This window comes from Pleuronectes platessa, chromosome 15 (assembly GCF_947347685.1).
Source record: "Pleuronectes platessa chromosome 15, fPlePla1.1, whole genome shotgun sequence".
In the NCBI taxonomy this organism is placed as follows: domain Eukaryota; kingdom Metazoa; phylum Chordata; class Actinopteri; order Pleuronectiformes; family Pleuronectidae; genus Pleuronectes; species Pleuronectes platessa.
In genome coordinates, this window is record NC_070640.1 from 14,139,576 (window position 1) to 14,163,543 (window position 23,968).

Consider the following 23,968-nt stretch of genomic DNA (forward strand, 5'->3'; position numbering starts at 1 on the left):
TTGTTTATTCTTGGAATCATACTACGTCCCCATCGTGCACAAATGACTGACAGACTTTTGGCCAATTTGGTCTTTTGCAAATGCAATACAGCATAGGGCCCTGACATATAAAAAGCACAACCCCGTTCATTGTTATGTTCAAGTATTTGTTATGTTTCTCACATGTACACAGAAACACAGACAATATGAGGTGAGATAAATGAGATGAGATAAACACAGGACAGGACAGAAACTGCTGTGGCTCCTTGTAGCCTTTTTCAGGCGGACAAATACGCCAGTCAGTGACGGGTTATACAAGTGGACATACTTTCGGATCTCTTCTGCCAAACGCTCTTCTATTTAGTCCATATTCATTCTTCTAAATCTCCCGTTGTTTCTGCCTGTATTATGGGGCATGAAACCGGAAATGCAGCTCCAGAAGGGATCTAGAGCAGACCAATCACAGCCCTGCGGGCTGAGTGAGCTTGCGGAGCTTTGCCGTAAATTTTAGAAAAGGGGGTCGACACCCGTCAGCACGTAAGGAGGGATACATAAGCACGTAAGGGACCCGGAAGGGCTCTTGCGCTTACGGGCCCGTGAAAACGCAGAAGCATGTTTCTGCGTTTTCACGGGCCCGTAAGCGCAAGAGCCCTTCCGGGTCCCTTACGTGCTTAACCCTAACCAACTAGTGGGTCAAAGTACAGTGTTTGTTAGTTTCCCACAAAAAAAAAGTTTGCAGCAATCGTGTGTTGTCCCTACGTCACGGCAGGAGCAAGCCGGACACGCCCGCATTGCAGGTTCGTGCAGATCTTGTGTTCAGGCAGCTTTTTCCTTCTTTGCTCTCTCGTTTGTCTGCTGCGGACATGGATTTCAAAATCCGAGCTGGGACCAAAGATGACTGCAAAGACATGTCGAGGATGATAAAGGTCAGTGTTCGAATTACGTGGGAGCCAGAGGGAGCCGAGCTCCCAGAGAGTGAGGACTAGCTCCCATGAAAGCAACAAAGTCAAAAATCTGAGGGGGTCTCTCATATCTGAAGGTGTCTGCCATACCTAAAGTGTAAAGATGCTAATTAAATAACTGTTGATAAAGCAAGGGGATATGGTTGGGCAATCATATGTCTACATAGTTTCAGTAATAAGTTAAAAAAGTAAAATAGGTAGAGTGTAGTCAATCTAACATGCTAGTTAGGTGAAATGGTCAGCAGTTGGTGGTAATGACCATCACTCAAGAATAGTGACTCCCTATTGCTTGAGAGGCGGGATCAAAACAAACACACGGGAGAGCACAGAGAGAAAAAGAGGTGAGAAAGGAGACCGACTGAGTTGAAGTAACAGTGAAGTAAAAGAGGGACATTAATAAGGATGCTACAGCAGTATTAAGAAGGTGACGCCACTTTCAGTTTAGTACCTAAGAGTTTTTTGTTTTCATTCAGCTCGCGAAAGGGCACAGTATTTTATGTTCCGTTTTGGAGTTATCTAGCTGGCTCAGTATTGTGCAGGTATACAGTGCTAGCTGATTTAGCGGAGGTGTACCGCCGTCATCTAGCAAGATAACGTGCTGCTCAAATAGCACCCGAGCAACCCGGACGCTCGTGGTTCCTTTGAGGAAGCTACGCCACTTAATAGCGCCGCTAGCTACCGGGAACGCTAGCGGTTCCATTCAGCTACGTGGGACGACCAGTTGGCCAGGAACGATTGCCGGTTAGCTGGCAATATTATCGGTGCACGCGCCACAAACCAGGTGGTCGTGAGTAGCCCTTATTGGGCGCCAAAGAACCCAGTTAACAGGACCTGCAACGGGGGGTTGAACTGATCGTTTTATTTGTGCCTTTTCAGTGCCGGCTTTTGTATTTTCTTTTATACCTGTATGATGTTCCTGTTTGTAACAGATGACTGTAATTTCATGTGAACACAAAGTTTATGTTATACCAGGGAGAGTTTTGTGAGAGTTACTATTCTGTGTGGCCTATTATTAGCTCCCATATTGATGATTCAGTTTTAAATGTGAAGTGCTGTTTTATGCAGTTAATTGATAAGGGAGATTGCTATTGTCATTATTGGCCTAGTGCCCATATCCATTGAGTTTGTTATACAGGGACTAAATATAGTTTAAATAGCCTAAACATAACTACATCTTATTTCAGCTACATGACTGCTTTGGTTAAATCAATTATTTGTAAATAGTTGACAATGTGTTATGGACTCCACTCATTTCCATTAGTAGACATTATTCAGGTGGTTTAAAGTGAACTCAGGTAAAAGCCGAGTCTTAACAGGGAATTGACTATAGGGCTACATATATATGGACTATTACAATCAATAATATATTGAAATTAATTAAAATAAATCAATTTCTGTACAAAAATGTGTCTGTCTGTTGTGTGCGTGTGTCAAGTTATATACAGCCTATGCCTACCGTGCGCAAAAGCGCTGCTCGCGCCTAGGCTATTTCATTATTTAGCCTTGGTAGGCTATGTGCGTGGTGCGCCAACTTTTTTATGAGATAGAGACCCCCTTAGAGACAAAAAGATAATTCGTACCCTGATAAAGGTGAGTCCGTTACAAACCGGGTGGAGAAAGAGTTCGTTCACTGGGTCACAGTGAAATCCTGTGATGTCCATTATCACCACTGAACATCACATGTGACTGTTGTCTTCCTTCTGCAGGAGCTGGCTGTTTTTGAAAAGAAGCTGGACGAGGTGAAGACGTCCCATGAAGGTGAGTTTTAAACATTTGCTCTCATGTTTTTAAACATATGTTGTCATATGTCTGAACTTTATAAACTGTATATAAACGCTATATAAACGCTATATAAACTGTAGATACTTTGATTAAGTTTATGGTTCAATCCAACTGTTAAAAAAGCATCGTCTTCCATCGGGAAGACGATGCTTTTGTTCCTGTGAGCACAGTCGTCCTCACAGGAACAAAAGCAAGGGTTATGTAATCCAAATACACCCACACACGTATTTATATAGAGTTCATCTTGTAATTAAAATGGAACTCAGTAGAGCATATACCTCTGCCTTTATTTCTGCAGCACATCTCTGACATTCTTTTGGAATTTTGTATTTAAAGGTGAATGGAACCATTTGTTACTGTACAGTGGCCGGAAAAAAAGCTCCTCCCCTTATGACACCTAGTTTTCATTTGGATCTGCCCCAGGCTGCACACAACCAGTCCCCTTAACATCCTGTTTTGTTTTTTTCTCACAAAGATCCTTGAGCTAAGCTCAATCTGAATCTGTCTCGTATGGCAGTACTAGGAAAGTCATGTGGCCCGCCCAGCAGATCAGAAATCATAACCTCTTTGCCTTTTTATACTAAACACTGTCCCATTTTAGAACATATGACAAGACGGATCGTCCTTTTTTAAGTGTCTCAGTATCATTACCATTCCAGTGAGGCATCACGGTACCCGGCACAACCTGAAGAGTTAACCCTGTTTACCTTAAACTGCGTTTTCCCTGCTATTAATGAACAATATCTGCTGCAAAAAGAGTTGTTGGCGGTCAATGCAAGTGGAGCTGTTTTTGTTGCTTTGTTGCTTTGTAACTGACAGTGTGAGATTAGATATTAAAGAGCATCGAGACGTTAGGATCAGACTTCGGTCATAATTAACGGGGAAATAAATCAGTAAAGATGTGGTTGTGTGGGTTCACACAGGGTAAATGACCTGTTTTGTTTTCCTGTAGAACTGGAGAGGGACGGCTTCTGCCAGAATCCCTTCTTTGAATTTCTGGTTGCAGAAGTTCCTGAGGAGCATAAATCCAAAGAGGGTAAAGTTTGGGTGAAGTACTTTTTTTATTGGTGTCTTCCTCATCAGCTGAATATACATCTTACGCAGATCATAGAATGTCTTTGCTCTCGACGTTTAGCTAATGCCCAAATAACCACCAAATTATGACTGTCACTTATCAACAGTGTCAATGTAGTACCTCCTCTCGTTTTGTACAGCCCCACTCTGCACACACAACACACTTTTCATTTTGCTGTTATCCTTCCTGTTCGTCTTTTCACTGCTTGTGTCCTCTGACCTTATAGGATTCACAGTTGTCGGCTACGCCCTTTACTATTACACCTTCAGTACATGGAAGGGTCGGGCGATGTATATGGAGGACCTGTATGTGATGGAAGAATTCAGAGGTGAAAATATGTTATATATATAATATTCTTGTATGTTTTTTGTTGATATGCATTGTTTCCCATTAATTATCACGACTGTGGCAGCCCATCATATTTTAATTTGTCTTACGGTAGTTTTCGTAATAGTTGTTATACTTCTCATAATAACATAAGAGATCATTTATTGGTGTTTTGCTCTGCTGCTGCTTTGTATATCTGTCTGCAGCATGATTAGGTTTCAATAAAATCTCTATGTCCACGCAGACTGACTGACCTCCTAGTATCCTAGGGCCTTCTTGCACATACATCCATTTACCCTTCTATCTGAATATTTTATTTTGTCATTCTTTTTTCTGCAGGAAAGGGTATTGGCAAGGGTCTAATGAGCAAAGTTGCAGAGGTAAGAAAGATGGGATTTTAGGCCTAAATTTGCAGGAATATTAGTTAGTTGTCCCATATAAAGTATATTTTTAAGCAAAAAAACATGTTCAAGTAAAGACCAGTAAAACCATCAGCTGAATGGCGGAGAGGTAGAGATTCATGGTTATATTAATGACTGTTTTTTTTGCTCAGATGGGGAAAAAGAATCAGTGCGTGCGGTTGCAGTTTTCCGTGATGGACTGGAATACTCCAGCTCGAGAGTTCTATGCTGCTAAAGGAGCTCGGGACATCACTGAGAAGGACGGCTGGCACTTCATTCGTTTTGAAGGACAGGAGTTCGACGATTTAGCAAAAAGTGCACCTAAAGATTAGTTGTTTTACAAGGAAGATCTACAGTGGATCCAGCTAGGAGGTTATTCTTCTTTTTTGTTATTTTAATCTCCAGAAATATTACAAGCACCTTAGTAAATAGGAAATTTACTTAGGTAAGTAATATCTATGAGCGTGTATAATTTGGTGCAGCCTGATTGTACATAAGGGGACTGTTGGGCCTTGTATATGCGGCATTAAGTGTGATTCTTCTTCCCTGTGTTTTCTGTTGTACACAAATTTACTCTGTAAGACAAGATCAAAATAAGCTTCACTGTTCTGGTTTCTGCTGGTTTAACATAAATCTAAAGTCAATCATACTTTAATAGAGTTGGGTATCCCACTTATGATTTACTTTGATTGTTAATACTGTGATATAAAAAAAATAAGATTTTGTGGTTATGCTTTGTTATTATTCCCAAATAAAGTTTCTCCATATTTTTTTCCCACATTTATGAATGTATAAAGAAACTTTGATCTAAGGACTTTGATCAGAGCATAGTTTGATTTAACGATGTCTAGCAATATCTGTCCAGCAGGAGGCACTGTTTTTTTGCATTGAATATTTCGGTATGATCTACATTCTGGACTCTTATGCCAATCTACGTGAAAAGACACAATTAAACAGGGCAGTAAATTCAGTTCTCTGTTGGTTGAGGAAGATGATGCGCCATCAAGCTCTGTAACCTGAAACTCCTTTATTTGAACATTGCTCGGCAGCTGCGTTCATCAATCTTTAATAGAAAGTTAGAATTTATTATTGACATTCTCAGGGTTGAGTTCAATCTGTCACTGACAACGGCATTTATTAGTGTATAAAACAAATCTAGGAAAATATATGCAAGATTAAAACATTTTTTTTATAAACTATGATCAAAATTCACAGAACTATCAAAGACTATGTTTCCATTTGTTTCTTCACCGTTACTGACATTTGAAATCATCATAAAATCATACTGGATGAATCACATTGGCTCAGAGCCTGTTTTCCCGGTTAAAAAATAAATATTTACGCATGACCACGGCACAGTCCGAAGTCACAGAATGTCTCATTATTGTGGATCAATTAGTAATTATTGAAACCTCTTCTAAAGAGACGTATCTCCTTTAAGATTATCCAGATAATTGATCAAGAGATACCTGGATTTACCATCATGTCCCAGAGAGAGCACTCTGTTTGAGCTTTTAACTTCTAGAGGTGACGGATTCATCTGAATATGCTGCACAGTAACAAAATGTTTTGTGGAAGGGTTGCAGGCAGCTGCCAGGGGCCCTGATCTGAAAGGGCCCCCTTCAAGAGCAGCTGATTACATTAGTACAAAGTAATGAACATTTTGTGAGACCCCCTTCGATTCTACGTTCAGCTGCGTGGCAGGAGACTGCAACAACACCTGCTTGTGTCAACCTGAGTTCACTTTCATGCATGGACATAACAAACAATTACAACACTTTATATAACAACACAAACTTTATAGACTTGAACTCAAACAGTTCAAAGTTATCTGAGGATTAGATATTGGAAAATATACAGATAAGAGACCCTACTGTACATATAGTCAACATATAGGCAGGAGTAGTGAAGCAGTTTTAACACTATATAAACATAACATATGCTATACATATGCATACCCCTAAAAGGCTCAGATTATATAAAGCCAATAAATCCCTGAATCAAGGTCACCGCTACCACCATATAACTGTACTACTGTGATTAGAAATGTGTGTTCCCAGCTGCTGCTGCCGTCTCGTTGTGCATTGAGAATACTAAACACTGTTCGTCCTCTTTCAAAACAATCTGTCTCTCTGACTTTCTTCCGCCTCTGCTGGATTTCCCCTCCTGTGCAATAACAATCAGACGTATGCATTTCTTCCATAGTTGCTTGGCACAGTCTGAGACGTCTGCACAGTGGACAGCGCGTGTGCTCTGGAGGACTGTTGGTATCGATACGGTCTAAAAAAAAACACACAAAAAAGCCACGTTTCAGCTGGGGGAATATTCTCATTGAATTCATGTAAAAACTTCTCCCGGGCAGGTTTACTCACATCTTGTCATCGGTTGTTTTGAATTTGCAAGCACACAACAGGCATGAGCCTCCGCAGATGGCGAGTGTGGCCGAGGACCAGCCGATGTAGAGGCCCTCTCCGATCTCATACCTGGAGCGTTATTTACTCCATGTTAAACAACAGCATCACTTTGTGTCATTCAGTCGTCGTTCTGCTTCTAACAATGAAACATTGATGCGCTTTGTGTTGACTTACTTCGTCCCTGGATAAAACTGGTCAAAGAATTCCTGTGTGATGTTGGCTGCGTACCAAGATATAGCAATCATGGTGCTTAACCCTGGAAAAAAGATAACATGGTTCACTGCAGACAAGTTGGACATTCTCAATTCAAGTAAAACACATAGTGACAAGCAAAAATGTCCATCAAATGTTCATACTGTTTCATGTTTGGAGTAAAACAGAATATGTTAATTTTGGGAACAGCTGAAGTCTGAGAGGCTGTTGAAAAGACTACAAATATTTTATGGTTCAATTTTTCCGCCAAATGCTTTTATACATTATCTCAAGGCACTTTACATAGGTCAATTAATTAATTTATTAATGAGGCCAATAAAGTAAGATGAGGCCAAGGTACCTGCAAATGACAGCATGAATTAGTTTATTGCAAGGAGTGAGTAATCCAGTCTAACAACTAAAGTTCAAAGTTACTATACAACAAAACTATACTACGTAAATAAAACTAAACAGTGAGATTAATCTTCCGAATTTACATTTTAAGAAATATATGTCAATCCATTATATATTCAATGTATGTATTGAATATATGCACATAACTTTATCGATTGAGGGTTTCATATCGGTTGTGATCGAGTTTTGTTTCATGTGGATGCATCGCTCCCTGCATCACCTTTGGTAATTTACGCAGCTTGACTCATTCTAACAATCCACAGATCTTTGGTGAAGGCAGGTTTTTTTCTCTATCAGCAGCCTTGTTGGAGTTTGGATAACCTTTTGAACTCGTGATCCATTTTCTGATAGCTAGTCTTCTGCACACAGTTTGGATTAGTAGACATGTTTACTCCTTCCAGGCCGGTGCTCCGTGTGAAGGGTGTGGTTTCACCCTTTGATTACGTCAATTTCTCATGTGACAAAATGCTTTTCATCTTTTAAGGCTCGGCTTACTGGGACTCAAGATTTCCATCGACATTTTTGTTCAAAAAAAATAAAAAACAAAACCAGTCTTTAGTGGTGACTGTGTCCTCTAACAAACTATATTCTCATGCTTCTTTGTGAGATTGCCATCCCATTAATCCTAATATCCTTACCCTGTAGCAAAAAGAACACTCCTCCGATTGCAGCAATCCTCCCCTTCAGGATGTAGTTTTCTCCCCCGATTTTTGAGCACTTCATTCCTGTGAGAGTCGCCGCGAGCCCAAATGTCCCAAACACAATGGCAGCGATCATCAGCGCCCGGGAGGCCTGAATGTAGCCTGTGTACAAACATAAAAACAATATATAATAACACAACTTGCTCTCTTCAGAACCTCTGTAGCGTCAGTGAAAGGATTCTCACTTTGTTTAAAGAGAAAAGATTCGATTTCCTGACTAATGAATTTCAGTCTCTCGTTTTATCCAAACAAAAGCATGACTGTATGTTGGGATCAAAGGATACATTTCTTTCTGTGATGAGATGAGGAAGCGTTACATACTATTGGATGTTTAGTCATTAGATAGAAAAGTCGGCCACTTGACTGGGGTTGATAACAAGAAAACCCTTCATGTTCTATACAACACTTGTCTGTTACGTCATTTTGGAAAGTCTTCATCGTTAATTTACATTTAATTTATTCAAGCCAATTAAACCAATGTCTAAACCGGCAGGTTTAACTAAAATGTGATCACAAAACCTGTAATTTTTTTTGAATATTTACTATTAGCTCTTCAAAAATCTGTTTCACGTTATTTTTTTTGTTTGTTTGCGTTCACGTTGGTGTTGTTTACTTTTCCTCTCTCTTTGGTCATGTCTTAAGGTTTATTACCTTCATTTACCAGTGATCATAGCAAGAGCAGTATAAGCCTTGATGAAAGTTTTATGAGGTCAGGTTTAAACCAAGTGGAACTGGAAAAAAACAATAGCGAAATATTAACTGAACAGGCTAATTAGTATTTAAGCCTGAGAAGTATCAATCATCGATTCCAATAGAACTGTTGCTACGTTGCCCACATACCATTAAGAGCGAGCAAGGAAGGAAAGTCCCTGCAGTTGTGAACTCCGGTGGAGTCAGTTGCACAGGACATCCATAGGTTTTCATAGATGGTTGATGTGGTGATAACATTACCATCCACCGAAGAGACCTTCCAGTATCGATTCGGGAGGGCGACTCCGACCATCAACCAGCCCAGAAAGCCCAGGAAGAAAGCAAGCGCTTCCACTGTGGCATTCATATTCCCTTGTTTCTTCTGTGCAACCCGTGTAGAGGTATCCAGAAAGAGAAACACTCAATACAAATGTAGACGCTACGAGGTATCCCGCTGCAGAGACTTGTGGTTTCGTCGGCCCCGTGGTTTCAGTGTGCCACACTGGTTCCCAGTAACCCCCCCTCCCCCCAGCTAAGATGGTAAAGAAAACTGCAAATCAATGATTCATTCCAAATAGCCCACTTGTGATTTCTGCTATTATCCTCCACACCTTTGTAGCTTTTCAAAGGCTCCATAGGTTTACCTAACCCAAAGGACAACAGTGAGATGTGAAGTGCAACCTTGGCACCTGCTCACGAATCTCCATGGACTTCAAGCTATTTGTCATCTTTAGTCATTTGCCTTCAAGCCCTGTGTCAACACCATCGAACCATAATTGATGGGATCCCGGTCCCATTTTGGCTCCTCACTTCATCTTGTTTCCGAGGGAGGATGGGAAAGTGGAAGGCACTAGGGGGTTGATCACTTCTTGACCAGGTTTGCTGCCCCACAGATACCCCTGCTTATCTGACAACAGAAGACTTCTTGTCTTCATTTGTTAACAAATACAAAGTTGTTAATTAAGAGCCACTGCAGCCTCTTGGGCATGCAGAGAAAACCCATTGGGATTCAAGCTCTCGTCCACATGGTTTAGACCTCAAAGAAATGTCTGTTTCGCCCGCTTTAAGCTGGACCTTGATATATAACCTTTATTATACAAACGATGGCTGAATTTATGGTAAACATTATTTGAAATATATCTATAAAATGCTGTTGTCACATAATGAGTTTTTTTCCTCTTCGTCTGAGTCAGAAATCTCCTCCTCAGCAGAAATTTCCCACCTGAATCTGAATCTCCAGTTCAGTAGAGACATCTTCACAGAGGGGTTTATTCATACATCATTCATTGCCTCATTTCTATTATAATAGTTACATTTTAGTCCAATAACACAGCAGAAATCGATCATTATATTGCTGTTGATAGCATTTTCTGATTTATGGAATGAAAATTCCTTTAATATGACAGCAAAGTGAAAACAAGAATTTTGAAACTCACTTATCCAGATGTCTATTCTAGATACAAATGAGTGCATACCACATTTGCTGATTTAAACATATTAGAGAAAACTTCATTAATAAAATGTGTTTCCTTATTCCAAGCAACAAACTAGAAAAGAATACCGTAGAAGTGTGTTTTGCTTAATCATTTAATTTGAACTTTTAACCTTATGTCCAACAGGTAAAGCATTACATATACCAGATGAATTTAATGACACCGTGGAAAAGGAAGCCGCTGTACAATGTACGCAGAATCTTATAGCCCTCATAAACCTACCCACTATTATTATTATAGAGAGGGTTTATGAGGTTGTTTATTGAGAATGTGTATGTTTACAAATATAATGTAATCCACTACAACATATGTATTTAAAAAAGATACTCATTGAATGTTGAACTCCTCCTCAATAAAACTAAATGTTATAAACTTTACAGAGACTACTGTCCTGGATAACTGGATTTCCCAGCTACTGTGTCAATACCCTACAGATTATAGCACCTCCATAACTAAATGTTATAAACTTTACAGAGACTAATGTGCTGGATTCAGGATTTCACAGCTGCTGTGTCAATCTCCTACAGATTATAGCACCTCCATTGAAAATCATATATAGATATCACATTTGTATTTCTTTAGAAAATGAGAGAGACCTATCTGTTAGGCTGTTTATTCATTTCGACTCTCACAGAAGAAAGATATAAACGTGCCTCAATCAGGTCAAAGAATATAAGGCGCATTCCTTTCAGAGTGAGGTGCCAGATTATAGAACGCACACTCAGCTATTACACACAGCTGTATCATCAGAAAAATTGAAAACATACATAACATTTCAAATGTCAATATAAGACAAGCAATTTCTAAATAATTACCACAATCACTCACATTGTCATTTGCTGTTTAATCAGCAGAGACGTGCTGAAGGGAGTTTTCTAGGATTCTGTCATAAATTAGACAATTTCAACTGTTACTCACCTGGGAGAGCGAAAAGGGATGGAAAGTCTCGACAGTTATAGAGTCCCGTTGAGTCACTTGCACAAGACATCCATAGGTTTTCATATATAGTGGAGGTTGTTATTACGCTGCCCTCAGTGGTGGATTCTTTCCAGTACTGATCCTGTAGTGATATGAAAATTAATATCCAGCCTACAAAACCTAGGAAAAGTGCTATAACCTCAGTGATCTCTTTCATGTTGAAAGTCGTCTTCTATTAATAATTAGCAGTACTGAATAGATAATGCCCCGGCATGCGCTCTATTTGCAGCTTCTGTGTCTGATATACATTTTGTGAGTGTGAGAACTGACTCAGGGCTTTTTTCTCTCATGCACTCAAACCTGGACTAATTTGAACATTGATTTGTTGGCTGTAGTTACATTTTAAGTCGGCCATTCCCGCCCAAAATTGATGACATTCCACGTGCCCGGTGTGTTACAATAGAAATGTAAGTATTTTTTGAAGGAGTTTTTTTCTCTCTTTTGATTGGCAGTGCAGCTAATCTCTTGTAAAACAGTTATCACAGCTGCAAATGCACGAGCCAAGAAAAGAGTTTAAGACTGCAGTCGTTTGGCACTGACTGGGTTGACATGTTTTAAAGGCTTCTGCAGGAGACAATGAAGAAGGCAATAAAATAATAATTGTTTTTTCTATAGGAAGATGGCTCTCAGGATGAACTATTCATAATTCAAAAAACATTTTTGATATCTTGCTATATATCTTTAAAATTAATCAATAAGGGAAAAGTTTAATGATGGGTTTAATAATTTAAAGTAATGCTCATATTGTACTTGTACTTTTATTTTAATTTTTTCCTCTTATCATCTCATCCTCCTGTCTGCGCATCCTTTTGACGAATTGGTAGCTTGTGATTTCCAGGGAGGTGATTTAAGGTTCTCATAAGCAAATACTGAATGAATAGAGGGCAGATCAATCACTGGGTGGTCAGTGGGTGATTAATTGAAGGCACAAAGTGTTTATTTTAGCCCTGGTTAAGCATTAACGACTCTGTGACAGGACAAAAGATGCGTTGAAATTCTTAAACTCTGCAAATACACTTTTGGTACTGGAGCAAATGATGTCTGTTCTGTTTAAAATAATTGTGTTTGCATATTACAGGACTTTCATGTGACAGAGGCTGGCCAAAGTCTGTGTCGTTTTAACAATCCCTTATGTTGAATATGCACTCTCTCTCTCTATCCAGCAGCATATGGATGTGTGCAATAGTGCAAAGACGTTTATATAATCCTGTTTGATATTCAGTGTTCACAAATGAAAACAGCGTGAACATCCCAATCGCTCGGTGGGGATGAGTCGTCAAAGCAGATGTTTATCCTTTGTTTGACTCTTCGTTGGGGATAAACTTCCAACACACAATTTACTGTCGGTATCTTATCAAATGTGAATTCTCTATTCCAACCAGTTATCAGAGGCACAGTTCAAAGTGCTGTCATATACTTATAATATTGAGCAGACACTCAGGCTTTAACTCCATCTTTTGTCTGTTAATATTTTATTTCCCTGCCCTTCCCCTCAGCTGGCATATGTATTCAGTTGTGTCCGCATTGACCTCCCTGCTTAAAGGGAGAGTTCATGATAAACCTTAAGTGGCTTTTGGTTTTCAACCCCACACACTTGCTGGTGATGACTGACACAGGGAATGTTGGATTTTTTTCTGGGAGCTACAGTGATTTTCAAGCTTTTCAATTTCAAATGTTTAAATTCACGACTGCTTAAGCTGGCTTGTTGTGTTTGTGCTTTACAACTTAATTATTAATTGGTTAAAACATTAACATTTAAACATTTGATAATTTCATGCTCCCTAAAGCTGTAAGGACGTGGAGAGGGGTTTGATGCTCTAAACTCTCAGTATTTCACATGCAATAATAAAATGGGAAGTACCATGTTGTGAGTGATCAATAGGATTAATAATGTCCCTTAATAAGAACACCTGTCTCTGTGGTTTCATGTGTTTTTAATTTAACAATTTGCTTCCCATGAATAAATGTCACATTGATTTAATAAGATCTTCAGTTACAACACAGAGTGAACATGGAAAGTATTACTCTTTAAAGTATTAAGAACAGCTTATTTGCGGTCCCTAAATCTACTCTCAAAAAACTAATATAGTGAGGAAGTGACCACAGTTGTCTGACAACCATCTGGTACAACCTAATACTAATAATGATGGTTAAAGGAAGCAGTCATTTTTTCCATTTAAATGACTTTAAGCATTTGAACAAACCCTGTTCTCCACTAAGCTAAATTTAGATGATATATTATTCCATGATTCACGTGTGGGTTTGGATAAAACTGTTTATATAATGTGACGTTTGTATAAATTTGAACAGTCACTATTTGTGTACCCAATGAGACAGAGTTTCGATGAAGTCACTGCTTCAATACTCGGCCTTATCAATCAACACGATTGCACACACCCACACACACACACAGCACAGACTGCCTGTCTGTCTGCCTGTTTAACTGTCTGTCTCTCGGCCTGTCGTTCTGTCTGTCCATCTATCCGCCAATCTATCCCTCACTCTGTCTGTGTCTTGCCTGTCTGCTTGTCTGTCTATCTGTCTGCCTCTCTGTCTGTCTGCCTGCCTTCCTGTCTGTCTCTCTGTCTGCCTGTCTGACTGTGTCTCTATATGTCTGTCTCTCTGCCTGCCTGCCTGCCTGCCTGTCTGTTTGTCTATCTGTCTGTCTCTTGGCCTGCCTGCCTGTCTCTCTGTCTGTCTGTCTGCCTGCCTGTCTCTCTGTCTGCCTGTCTCTCTGTCTGTCTGTCTGTCTGTCTGTCTGTCTGTCTCTCTGCCTGCCTGTCTGTCTGTCAATCCGTCTGTGTGAATGTGACGATCGATGTCTTACATCCAGACAAACCATTTTCCTTTAAAAGCAGCCACCTGCTGTGAGGACACAGTCCCGAGCCACCGGAGCACCTGAGGTCGTAGCACAGACCCAACATGTCTGGTTGAGAGGATAAACTGTTATAGTACAAGTGTCCCTCAGGTTCAGGAAACACACGGTCAGTTAATGTTTAGTATTTGTATGTGTAGTAAGTTCTTTATGAGCAAGATAACCTTCAGAATTGGGTGGCAATACACAGTGATAAGTTGTGTTGTTTATCTTAATTATCCTTGGCCATGTGTCAGAACTATGCATATGATCATTCTTTACACTCGAAGCTGAATCTGTTTGGGACACATATAAATATAACCTGTTATAACTGTTCTACGTGTTACTTTATATTTAACTTTAAAAGGTGGATCTAAAGTGTGCTGTGGTTTAAAAAGTCATATTTTTGAATAAAATAGAAATGTGCCTTGTTATACAGAAGAGCTTCAAATACAGGACCTATCAGTTTTATATATGTTATAAAAAATGTGATTTGCGTTTTGATTTGAATTTTTTTAATCTGAAAAGTAATCCAATGCCATAATGAAAAGGTCGTACAAATTAATTAGATATACTAGATACATAGACCGTAGATGTTCAAACAATCAGATATGTTTGCAATCTAAATTTTACCGATGTTTCTCGCAAGCGGATCTATATCAATTTAAATAATTATACTGGCCATTTGTCCCTTTATCCTCTTGTACCACACATGGTGGTATTTCCTTATTTAACTCTCCTGCAAAGCAGGAAGTAAGCCACAGATAAATTGTTACCTGGATTTGCTCTCAGTGTAGTAAATAGATCCAAAGAGCAAATAAAAATGTCCAATCCACACGTAATTTCCTGAAAAATTCAAGTTAAAACGTTGAAAAATGACCTACCAATATATACAGTGAAAAACAAGAAAGAACTGTGCATTGTGAGAATATATACAGTGAATGAATTGTACATGAAATATCTCTGTATCTGTGGTGATACCACATTATTTACACAACCCTCTACCTCATATATAAATAAAGAGATATAGAAACCATGAAACGATTGCAAAAAATACAATGACAGAGAGAAGTTCCCTCCTGTGATGTTCAGGTCTGATAAGAATTAAGCTTGCCACTGATTGCTATTGTCTTTTTTGATGAACTGTAGATTAACTTTATTTACATGTCAGGTGACAAAATGTTCCAGTATCTTTCAAAACAAGCCTTTTCTTATCAGCAGTCCCTTCGAGTGGCCATAAAACACAACATGCAGACATAACAGCCCAGAGGCCCAAGCATACATAGGAATACATGCTGCTGGCAGGTCCGCCGTGGGTTTGTGACCATTTCATTCAAATGGAGCTAATTTGTTCCGGGTAAATACTTAACCATCCGAGCTAGATAGGAAACATGTTCATCTACAAAATAAAACCAGGTCATTTCATACTGTACCGGATCAGGCTTGAAGCTTCTAATATGCAAAGCAAACACTGAGCTATTGTTTCTGTGCTCGTTTTAAATAAACCATAATCTGTTCTCCCATAACTCCTTATTCACCTATACTCATATGAATATAACTAAAACCTTTGCACAAAATGGACAATGTAAAGAGTTTTATAAGGTTGTAAAAGGATTTTCTTCTAAAAACATCCACTTTTATTCCAAGCGGAGAATTACTCGTATATGGATTAAACTGATCAGAGGAAACTTTAAGTTATCAGAAAAAAAGAATCAGCTTCTTTGACATGTGAGAACGAGAGAGAGAAGGTAAGAAATTGCGTTTCTTAAGTAAAATTTAAAAAAAATTCGAGTCTCTTATAAAAACACAGTTAAGACAGAAAAGAAAACATACATGTGCCTTGCAAGATTTTATTAATTGCTTCTAACTCTTCTATGTAATGTTAAAATATGATCTGCAATATAAGAAATAATAAAATAGTAATTATACAATATTACAATGGCAATACACTTTTCTTTGGTTCACATAATAATAATAAGTATTCATATTATCATGCATGTTGTTTCTCAATTATTAATATTACATTAATCTGCATTGACTAAATTAAAATAATGACGTTAACAGTCAAACACAGCAGTCAAAACCATATTTACATTGTTACATGATATTCAATCTACAGCAGTGTTATTTTTACAGTACCACTAGATATATAGTACAAATAATATATATACTATATATGTATACATACAGTATATATATTCACAGGACTATTTATGTATGTATGTACATATATGATATATATGTGGCTATGTTGGTCCACTCGTTTTCATGCCTGTGATAAAGGTAAAGCTATCTATATATTATATATAGCTATATCTTATCATAATACCACTAATATATATATATATATATATATATATATATATATATAACAGCTTATTACAGATCATGGTACAAATGGTACAAAGAAAATAAACTGTATACAGCGCCAAACGAGGACATACTCAATTTGTTCTCTTGCTCTAACTCACAGCAGAACACAGCCCCCACCCTTGGCCTCCACGAAGTTTGGGTCGAGGTCATTGGGCAACTTTCCGCCCACGCCCCAGATGTTCAGCTCTCCAAACACGCCCGTCTCAATCATCTCCTCCTGCCACGGGATCGGGACGTTACCGGAAGAAAAGTCATTGTAGAACTCGGTGTCCTTGTTATCTAGGACCAGGCCTTTGATTGTGCTGAAGGCGCCCACATCGTCAATGTCTTTGGCGTAGACCATCCTGGGATCGGGGACAAACGGTGGAGGTAGCATGCCTGAAAAACAGACGACATAGTTTGAGTCTGTTTTATAGCCAATGCCTGTTATTTTTGCATTTTGTCTCATTTGTTTCATAGGGTCTCATCCAGTGGGATTTGACCCAATGAAATCATACGAATCGCCTACCGCATTTAATAACCTACGTTGCTTCTGAATTTTGGCTGTGTCGACCTCACCCACCTGCATCCAGACGGCCCCAGTTAACCTCTTTAAAGTAGGGATGATTCTTGAGCTCCGAGCAATCATTATTTTTGAACCCGAGACGTTTCGCCGGGTCCTTCTCCATCAGGCTTTCACACAGGGCCTTGCACTCATTGCTGAAGGTCGGTGTGTAGGTAACTGGATCGTTCAGGATTCTGCGGGCGACCTCTTCATTCTCAACCTGAAAAAATGTACATGCATTTTATATATACATTACAATTTACCACAGAGATTTGGAAATGTACTGCAAGGAAGAGGAAAATTACAAATTTAGTTTGCCTATATATTGACTCTGTACCTTCTCTCCTCGAACTCTAAAGGGGCCTTTGGCAGCAATCATCTCATACAGGGTGACTCCCAGAGTAAAATAGTCCACTGAGTAGTCGTACTCCTTCTTCTGGAGCAGCTCCGGGGCCATGAAACCTATATCCGTCAATAATATGATTTTTTTATGGCATTTTGGACATTTTCGGGGGAAAAAACTGGTGCGCATGGTATTTTTTTCACAGTAACAATGACCTGGATCATCACATTTCCTCTGTTCTAAGCTACTTTTGTTTAATTACTTTAAATATTGGATGTGTTCACTTACCTGGAGTTCCTGCATATCCAGCAGTTTTGTCTTTTCCTGGTGGAAGCTCAACAGCCAGACCCAAATCTGACAGGCGGACGTGTCCTAAGTGACAAGGTTTTCATTACAGTGAATTAGGCCATTGACTGTTATATAGATATTTACATAATGATATGTTTTTTTTGATGAGATGTGGTTGTTATGTTCCTGAAATGTTGCCCACACGTTCTCCTGGATTGCGTTGGTGGAATGTGAGCGCAAAAAAGGGTTTCCGTGGCAACCAAGAGATGAGCCACCATCATGGTTCAAGCAAAATGTTGCTGCTTAAAGAGACACCATGTATCTGTTTTACCTGAAAATATCCCTTTTAGATGGGTTTGATGGTAACTAGACGGGGTCAGTGAGAAGGGCATTGCTTTCATTCCCCTGGAAGTGATGGTCACAGCTTTATTTACCAGAGTCAGGTTGAGATTAAAAAACAGCATTTATCTTAATTTCTATATTTTTTTAATAATGAAGATAACAGAGTTTGGTGGATTCGGCAGAGGAACAACTATTCTGGTTCAGGAATCAGGGGATCAACCTTTTATATGTTTTTCAATTCGGGGGGTGTCTATCAACAGTCGACTTTACTTTTACTAATTCCATGGAGGCCGACATAACCAAGTGTGGCTGCAGAGGGCGCTGTTGCTCAGTAAAAGCGACCTAGTGTTGCTTTAACTCACCAATACATTTTGAAAGGTTTTCAACTTGTCCACGTGATAAATGACATAAAAGCCATAGTCACATGGATGAGGACCATGTGGGACAGGGACAGCGACTCTGGGCTGTTATGTCACTGTGTCCACGCAGATACACAATACGCTGCAGATGGAAATGTCTCACCTGCATCATCCAGCAGGACGTTCTCTGGTTTGAGGTCTCTGTAGATGATCCTGTGCTGGTGCAGGTGCTCCAGCCCACAGATGATCTGAGCTGTGTAGAAACGTGCTCGTTTGTCGTCGAAGCCAGGATTCTTCTCATCCACATTATACATATGAAACCTGTCAGAGGAGGGAAGTTGTTATTTAACTCTCTGCAACCTCTGTGAAATCAATAAAAACAAAGGAGAGATGGAAAGCTACTCTGACTTGTGGGGTTAAACTACCAATATGCCAATCTATAAAGATAAGAGGGAACACTATTCCTTTGTTGTTAATCTAGAGAACACAGTATGTAGTCAGTCTATATGGATTTTACTGCATACGTGTGTAAAGCTGTTTATAGAGAGCACCTGAGATCACCACCGTTCATGATAGTCATAACTAGGCAGAGGTCTGTCTTGGTCTGGAAAGCGTAAGCCAGTGTCACGATGAAGCGACTGTGAACTTTTGCGAGGATGCGCTTTTCCACGATCGCTCCCTGAAACAGAAAGAACCACCAGAACATGATTAGTCCAACAAAACACAGGAATGTACAATATCAAAAATAAAAACTCAAACAAACCTACTCTCCGACCCCACACAGGTATTTACTCTGATTATTCCTTGTGTGAGAGATCTATGGTGATCTAACCTTTTTAGACTGTTGATACGTATGTGAAAGATGAAAAAGCAAAGCAGCAACAAATTTTATTCATAAGGTTTTGCTTTAGAGTAAATGTGCGATGTTGCATCATGACTTACTCGAGGCGCAGCAAACTATACTGTATGTGCTACAGCGATCCTCAGTCTTTAGGTTTTCTTTACAATAAGACTCTCTGTTTGAAGGTGTGCTAATCAAGAGGTTGCCAGTGCAATGGACTTTGGGTTCTTACTCTTTTGTTTGAGGATATTGAAAAGCTGTGGGTAGGACAATAGATGTCCCCTTACCTCGTAGCCTTTGCGTTTCTTGAGCCTCTTCTTCTCCAGTTTCTTGTTGGCGTACATTTTGCCTGTTGCCTTGGCCTGGCAAGCAAACACTTCCCCGAAACCTCCTTTGCCCAGGACCCTGAAGTCCATGAACCACTCCTCATCCACGGGCTGGTTCTCCAACCATTTGAACTGAACATAACGCAGGAAGTACATGCTGTTCTTGAAGCCCTCCACACCATTCTTCTCCAGGTGTTTGAGCAGCTGCTGCTCGCTCTCTTTAAACAGGTCCCCGTGGACGTTCTTGTAGTCTTCTTTGACCCGAGTGACAGCCTTCTCCTCCAGGAACTTGCAGAAATTCTTTGATGCCGACTCGTAATACTTATTGACTATTTTTTGGGACTTTTGCACTCTGTCCTTCTCCTGGCATATTTTGTAGTCTTCAAAGTCCTTCCACAGCTCCCCAGTGTTTTTGTGGGTTGCTTCGCTTTCCAGATACATTTGGAACAGGCGCTTGCCGATGGGCTGCGTGACGCACATGCTCTCAAATACCGTGTCTACAGTCGTCTTCATGTGTTCACAATCTCTGATGTGCGGCAGTTTCAACCTGGCACGCATCTTCTTATCACGCATGGAGGCTGCTGCAGATCCGTCCACGCTGCCTCGGGCGGACACATAGGCCGAGTTCGCCACCACCGTCTCCAAACCACCGATGTCCATGGTTCCACCCTTTTTCTGTGAGGCATACAAAACAGAGAAAAGTCAACAAGAGTGCAAAAAAATGTTTCCAAAATCCATATAACCAGGATAGGAACTACAATAGAATAATCTGTACAGTCTATTAGACTGTAGTCTTATTCATTCTTACTGGACCTATTCTTTTTTAAAGGTTTGCACTAAATAGGGACATTTAGATTGTACGAATTGTTTTTTTTCTTTACCCTAGAACAGGCCCTTTATATTTAGATACTTAATATTTACATCAGGAGCAGGTCCTCTCAACTGAGGTTCTCTTTCATGTTTGGAAGGTGGGGTGAGGTGAGGGGTATTCAGTTGCAACACGCAAACTCACCACTAGATGTCACTAGATCCCACACACTGATCCTTTAATGTAGCACCTTTTGGGCTACATTTTGATTACAGTAAAGCTGCTCTCATGTTTCATCTTTGTTGCTACTACTCCTATATATATTTTTAAATAATTATTTGAATATAAATTATATCTGTACAAAGTTGTAAATAATGACGGGCAGATTTTTAAAATTGTGTTATTATAAAGTCATCAATTATCATGTACTCATTATAAATATCATATATAGTGGACCTCATGTATAGAGACTGTCTCTGTGCACCTACTGGTTGAGCAAGTGCCAGTTTTGGATAGAGAACATTTAAGGTGAGAGAGAGAGAGAGAGAGAGAGAGAGAGAGAGAGAGAGAGAGAGAGAGAGACTGAATAATGTTGTGATGTGCTGCACCCTGCTGTTCAAAAGACAAAAAGTAACAGAGGAGACCTGTTTTCAAATTCTCTGATGCTATAGCCAGGACATGTAATTAAGCTCGACAGCACTTGCATGCCCACACACTCATTATAAGTAAAGGGATTTGAGGAGCTGCAACCCAGGAAGCAGGGATAGCATTAACTCACATAGTGCTGCACAAACCCTCCGACTTTCCACTTCTTCAGATTACCTTCCTTACAACAGCAAACCACAACAAATTCACCTATAATTCAATCATAGAAAACTGTTTGAAAGAAATTTTTGCTTGTTAACCCTGAAGTACTCAAACCATCTTGGAAGCACAAGAACCTTAATTCATTGCCATAAAATGGGACAGGAAATGCAAAATGTGTCAAGCCTCTCTGGGTGTGTATTACATATGTATAAGCGGCTCTGTCTTAACCTGGTTCTGTACTGAAAGCTGAAAGTGATACAATCTGTCTCTGCTTTCCTGACTCCGCATAATCCAATTAACAATGTCGACACTAGAGATTTACAAATAGATGATTAGCCTAAATTTTTACACTCCCTTCTGATTTTTTTCTCCCGGACATATAAAGTGTAATAAAATATATTCTTACAGATTTTAGTGCAGTTTTTGCAATATCAAAGACAATAAACATTTGTTATTTGATCTAAAAGGCTTATAATCCTTGCATAACATTCACCCAAAACTCGAACAGCCTTTATATGCATAAACCGTGTGGAAAATGGGGTGGAATTAATATTGCCAAAATTATCAGGATCTTGTTTTGGATTATGTATTATGCAATACATGATGATGAAAAGCCAGAAAAGATTTTAAATGAGGGATTATTCAATGTAAGATATTAAACCAAAAGTATTCAATAATGTCAGCAGGCTAATCAATTAATTTCTCTCCAGTTTCTAATCTACCTACAAAAAGATGGTATTATTAATGAATACTACTTACCCTACTTTCTTGGTGTAGCAGGGACTCAAATGAGAACCTGACTGTAACGAATCAAATCACTTGCTGTCATCCAAAATGTATTTTCAACCAGGACAAAGAGAAATCATCTCCGTCGCGTCCGGGTCCTGAAGGGATGTGTCCGAAAGGTCGGGGCATCGAGTGGAGGTTTACCCTGCGCCAGAAATCCTACTTGGGAGTTCATTAGGTGCTGAGGATTACACCCAGCAACTTGGCAGATGCTATTAGTGTAACTCAGCAGCAGCAGTAATTACTGATTACTGACAGTTAGCATAATTTTATCAAATGTATAAATTCACGCCGGGCGCTAATGACTGCATTTTATTAGGCTGCGATGTACTGAATTACCACAAAGAGAAATAAGGAAGTCTGAGATACACAGTGACGTATAATCAGTATAGTTCTGACTGCGTTTTGGCACACAGTCAGATGAGTCAATCGGGCTAGCACGTTGAAAATGGATTATCTCCCATTCTTGTCCCAGAGCCCGACACTGCAGCATATGGGTTAACATGATCTTTGAACTATTGTGTGTCTTTTTGATCTGAAATACATGAGAAAATAATGCTTTAATTCACAGTAGCTGCAGAAGCTGCATGCGAGGCCACACCTGTAGCACAGTTTTAATGCATTCAAGAGCAAGGGAGGAACTAATTGTGTGAGTACATTTGAGGTGAGTAGGATTTAGTGTGGAGGAAAGGGAGATGAGGGATTTAAATAAGGCAGCTAAAGAGGATGGACCGTTTCAGCGGAGGAACTATAAGCAGCTCTTGTTTAACACAAAATAATTACATAATTAACTAATAGACATGTTCTTAAGCTCTGTTTCATAAGAGTTTCAGTTTACTGTATGGTAATATACTCTTCATTTTGGTTTCACAGTACATCCTGAATTCTTAGAACAGTAATAGACATGATTGTGTCTGAGTGTCACTGCATCTGTTTACTTTTTGTGTTCAACATTGACCACAAAGTTTCTTTTTTTTCTATTTCAATCACTCGTAAAGCCTTTCATCTAAAATTACAGCAGGGTGACAACTGGTAACATTAAACAAAAACATGAAAACATGCTGTAACTAGGCAAAAGGCAAGAAATACAATAACCTTTTATATTTTCTCAATGTTATTAAGTGATTTTATTGGAAATTATGTTGCAAAACTGTTTATATTATGGTAATCCTAGAAACTTTGAACTGATTTCGTAATAACGCTTAAATTAATATAACTTTGAGATGTCTTTTTTCTGAGGACTCAACGTCTGATTTTAGAGTTTCTCCTTTCGAATGTGAGTTCATTTAGAGCTTTCAAAATTCTGCCATTTGAAAGAACTGCAGATTGAATGGGGGGACAACAAGTGGCCCCAGAGAAGAAACCTTTAAAGCAAACCATAAAATGTAGTCTTCTTTAGGCCTATTTAAACCCATTTCCTGTCCTTGGCCTTTAGGCTGCTGTTCAAAAGACCCTGAGCATACTCACATCAATATATACAATAATCCCATTTCGAGAGGGTAGAGGTGAAGCTGATTTTATTTTGTAGTCTAATCCAGCTCAGTGACGAAGAAGAAAGACACCCACCCAGACAGGGAGATTAGACTTTGGCTCAAAGAGACTGACACTCACATAGACCTGACCATCGCCCTCTCGTCTACAAGTCAAAGGTGAGAGCACAGAATAAAAACTACTCCAGAAGGACCTGCGAACAAATCACAGTCTTCGGTCCTCAATCTTACTGCGACAAGTCAATCGTTCTCAAATGGCTCGACTGAATAATGACTAGTTGGTGGTTAAAATGGCTTTAAGGCAAGTGCATAATCTTTTCCTGTTTAATTAATTCAGTGTACAGCAAAAATCCCATTACATTAGCGCACACATTGGAACTGCCGTGCTGCTGATGAACT

General features: G+C 39.4%; 3 protein-coding genes across 4 annotated transcripts; 1 reads left to right on the plus strand and 2 right to left on the minus strand.

The window, feature by feature from the left end:
* Nucleotides 1-584: 584 nt before the first annotated feature.
* On the plus strand, nucleotides 585-5,306 carry sat2b (spermidine/spermine N1-acetyltransferase family member 2b). Of its 2 annotated transcripts, XM_053442003.1 has the most exons (6): nucleotides 592-905; nucleotides 2,648-2,699; nucleotides 3,676-3,759; nucleotides 4,025-4,126; nucleotides 4,465-4,505; nucleotides 4,679-5,306. In XM_053442003.1, the coding sequence occupies exons 1-6, from the start codon at nucleotides 843-845 to the stop codon at nucleotides 4,856-4,858; spliced, it is 522 nt and encodes a 173-aa protein (XP_053297978.1). In that variant the 5' UTR covers nucleotides 592-842; the 3' UTR covers nucleotides 4,859-5,306. The 2 variants fall into 2 exon arrangements, with proteins under 2 accessions (XP_053297979.1, XP_053297978.1); XM_053442004.1 differs by lacking the exon at nucleotides 3,676-3,759 and having other exon boundaries at nucleotides 585-905.
* A 1,400-nt stretch (nucleotides 5,307-6,706) lies between these two features.
* On the minus strand, nucleotides 6,707-9,304 carry LOC128457218 (claudin-15). The gene is made up of 5 exons (XM_053441817.1): nucleotides 9,088-9,304; nucleotides 8,185-8,349; nucleotides 7,115-7,196; nucleotides 6,899-7,009; nucleotides 6,707-6,806 (listed from the first exon to the last, which is right to left on the minus strand). Exons 1-5 carry the CDS (start codon nucleotides 9,302-9,304, stop codon nucleotides 6,707-6,709), a joined length of 675 nt encoding a protein of 224 aa, XP_053297792.1.
* A 7,425-nt stretch (nucleotides 9,305-16,729) lies between these two features.
* grk1b (G protein-coupled receptor kinase 1 b) lies at nucleotides 16,730-20,338 on the minus strand. The gene is made up of 7 exons (XM_053441587.1): nucleotides 19,640-20,338; nucleotides 19,063-19,190; nucleotides 18,675-18,832; nucleotides 17,811-17,894; nucleotides 17,517-17,641; nucleotides 17,198-17,399; nucleotides 16,730-17,013 (listed from the first exon to the last, which is right to left on the minus strand). Exons 1-7 carry the CDS (start codon nucleotides 20,336-20,338, stop codon nucleotides 16,730-16,732), a joined length of 1,680 nt encoding a protein of 559 aa, XP_053297562.1.
* Nucleotides 20,339-23,968: the final 3,630 nt, after the last annotated feature.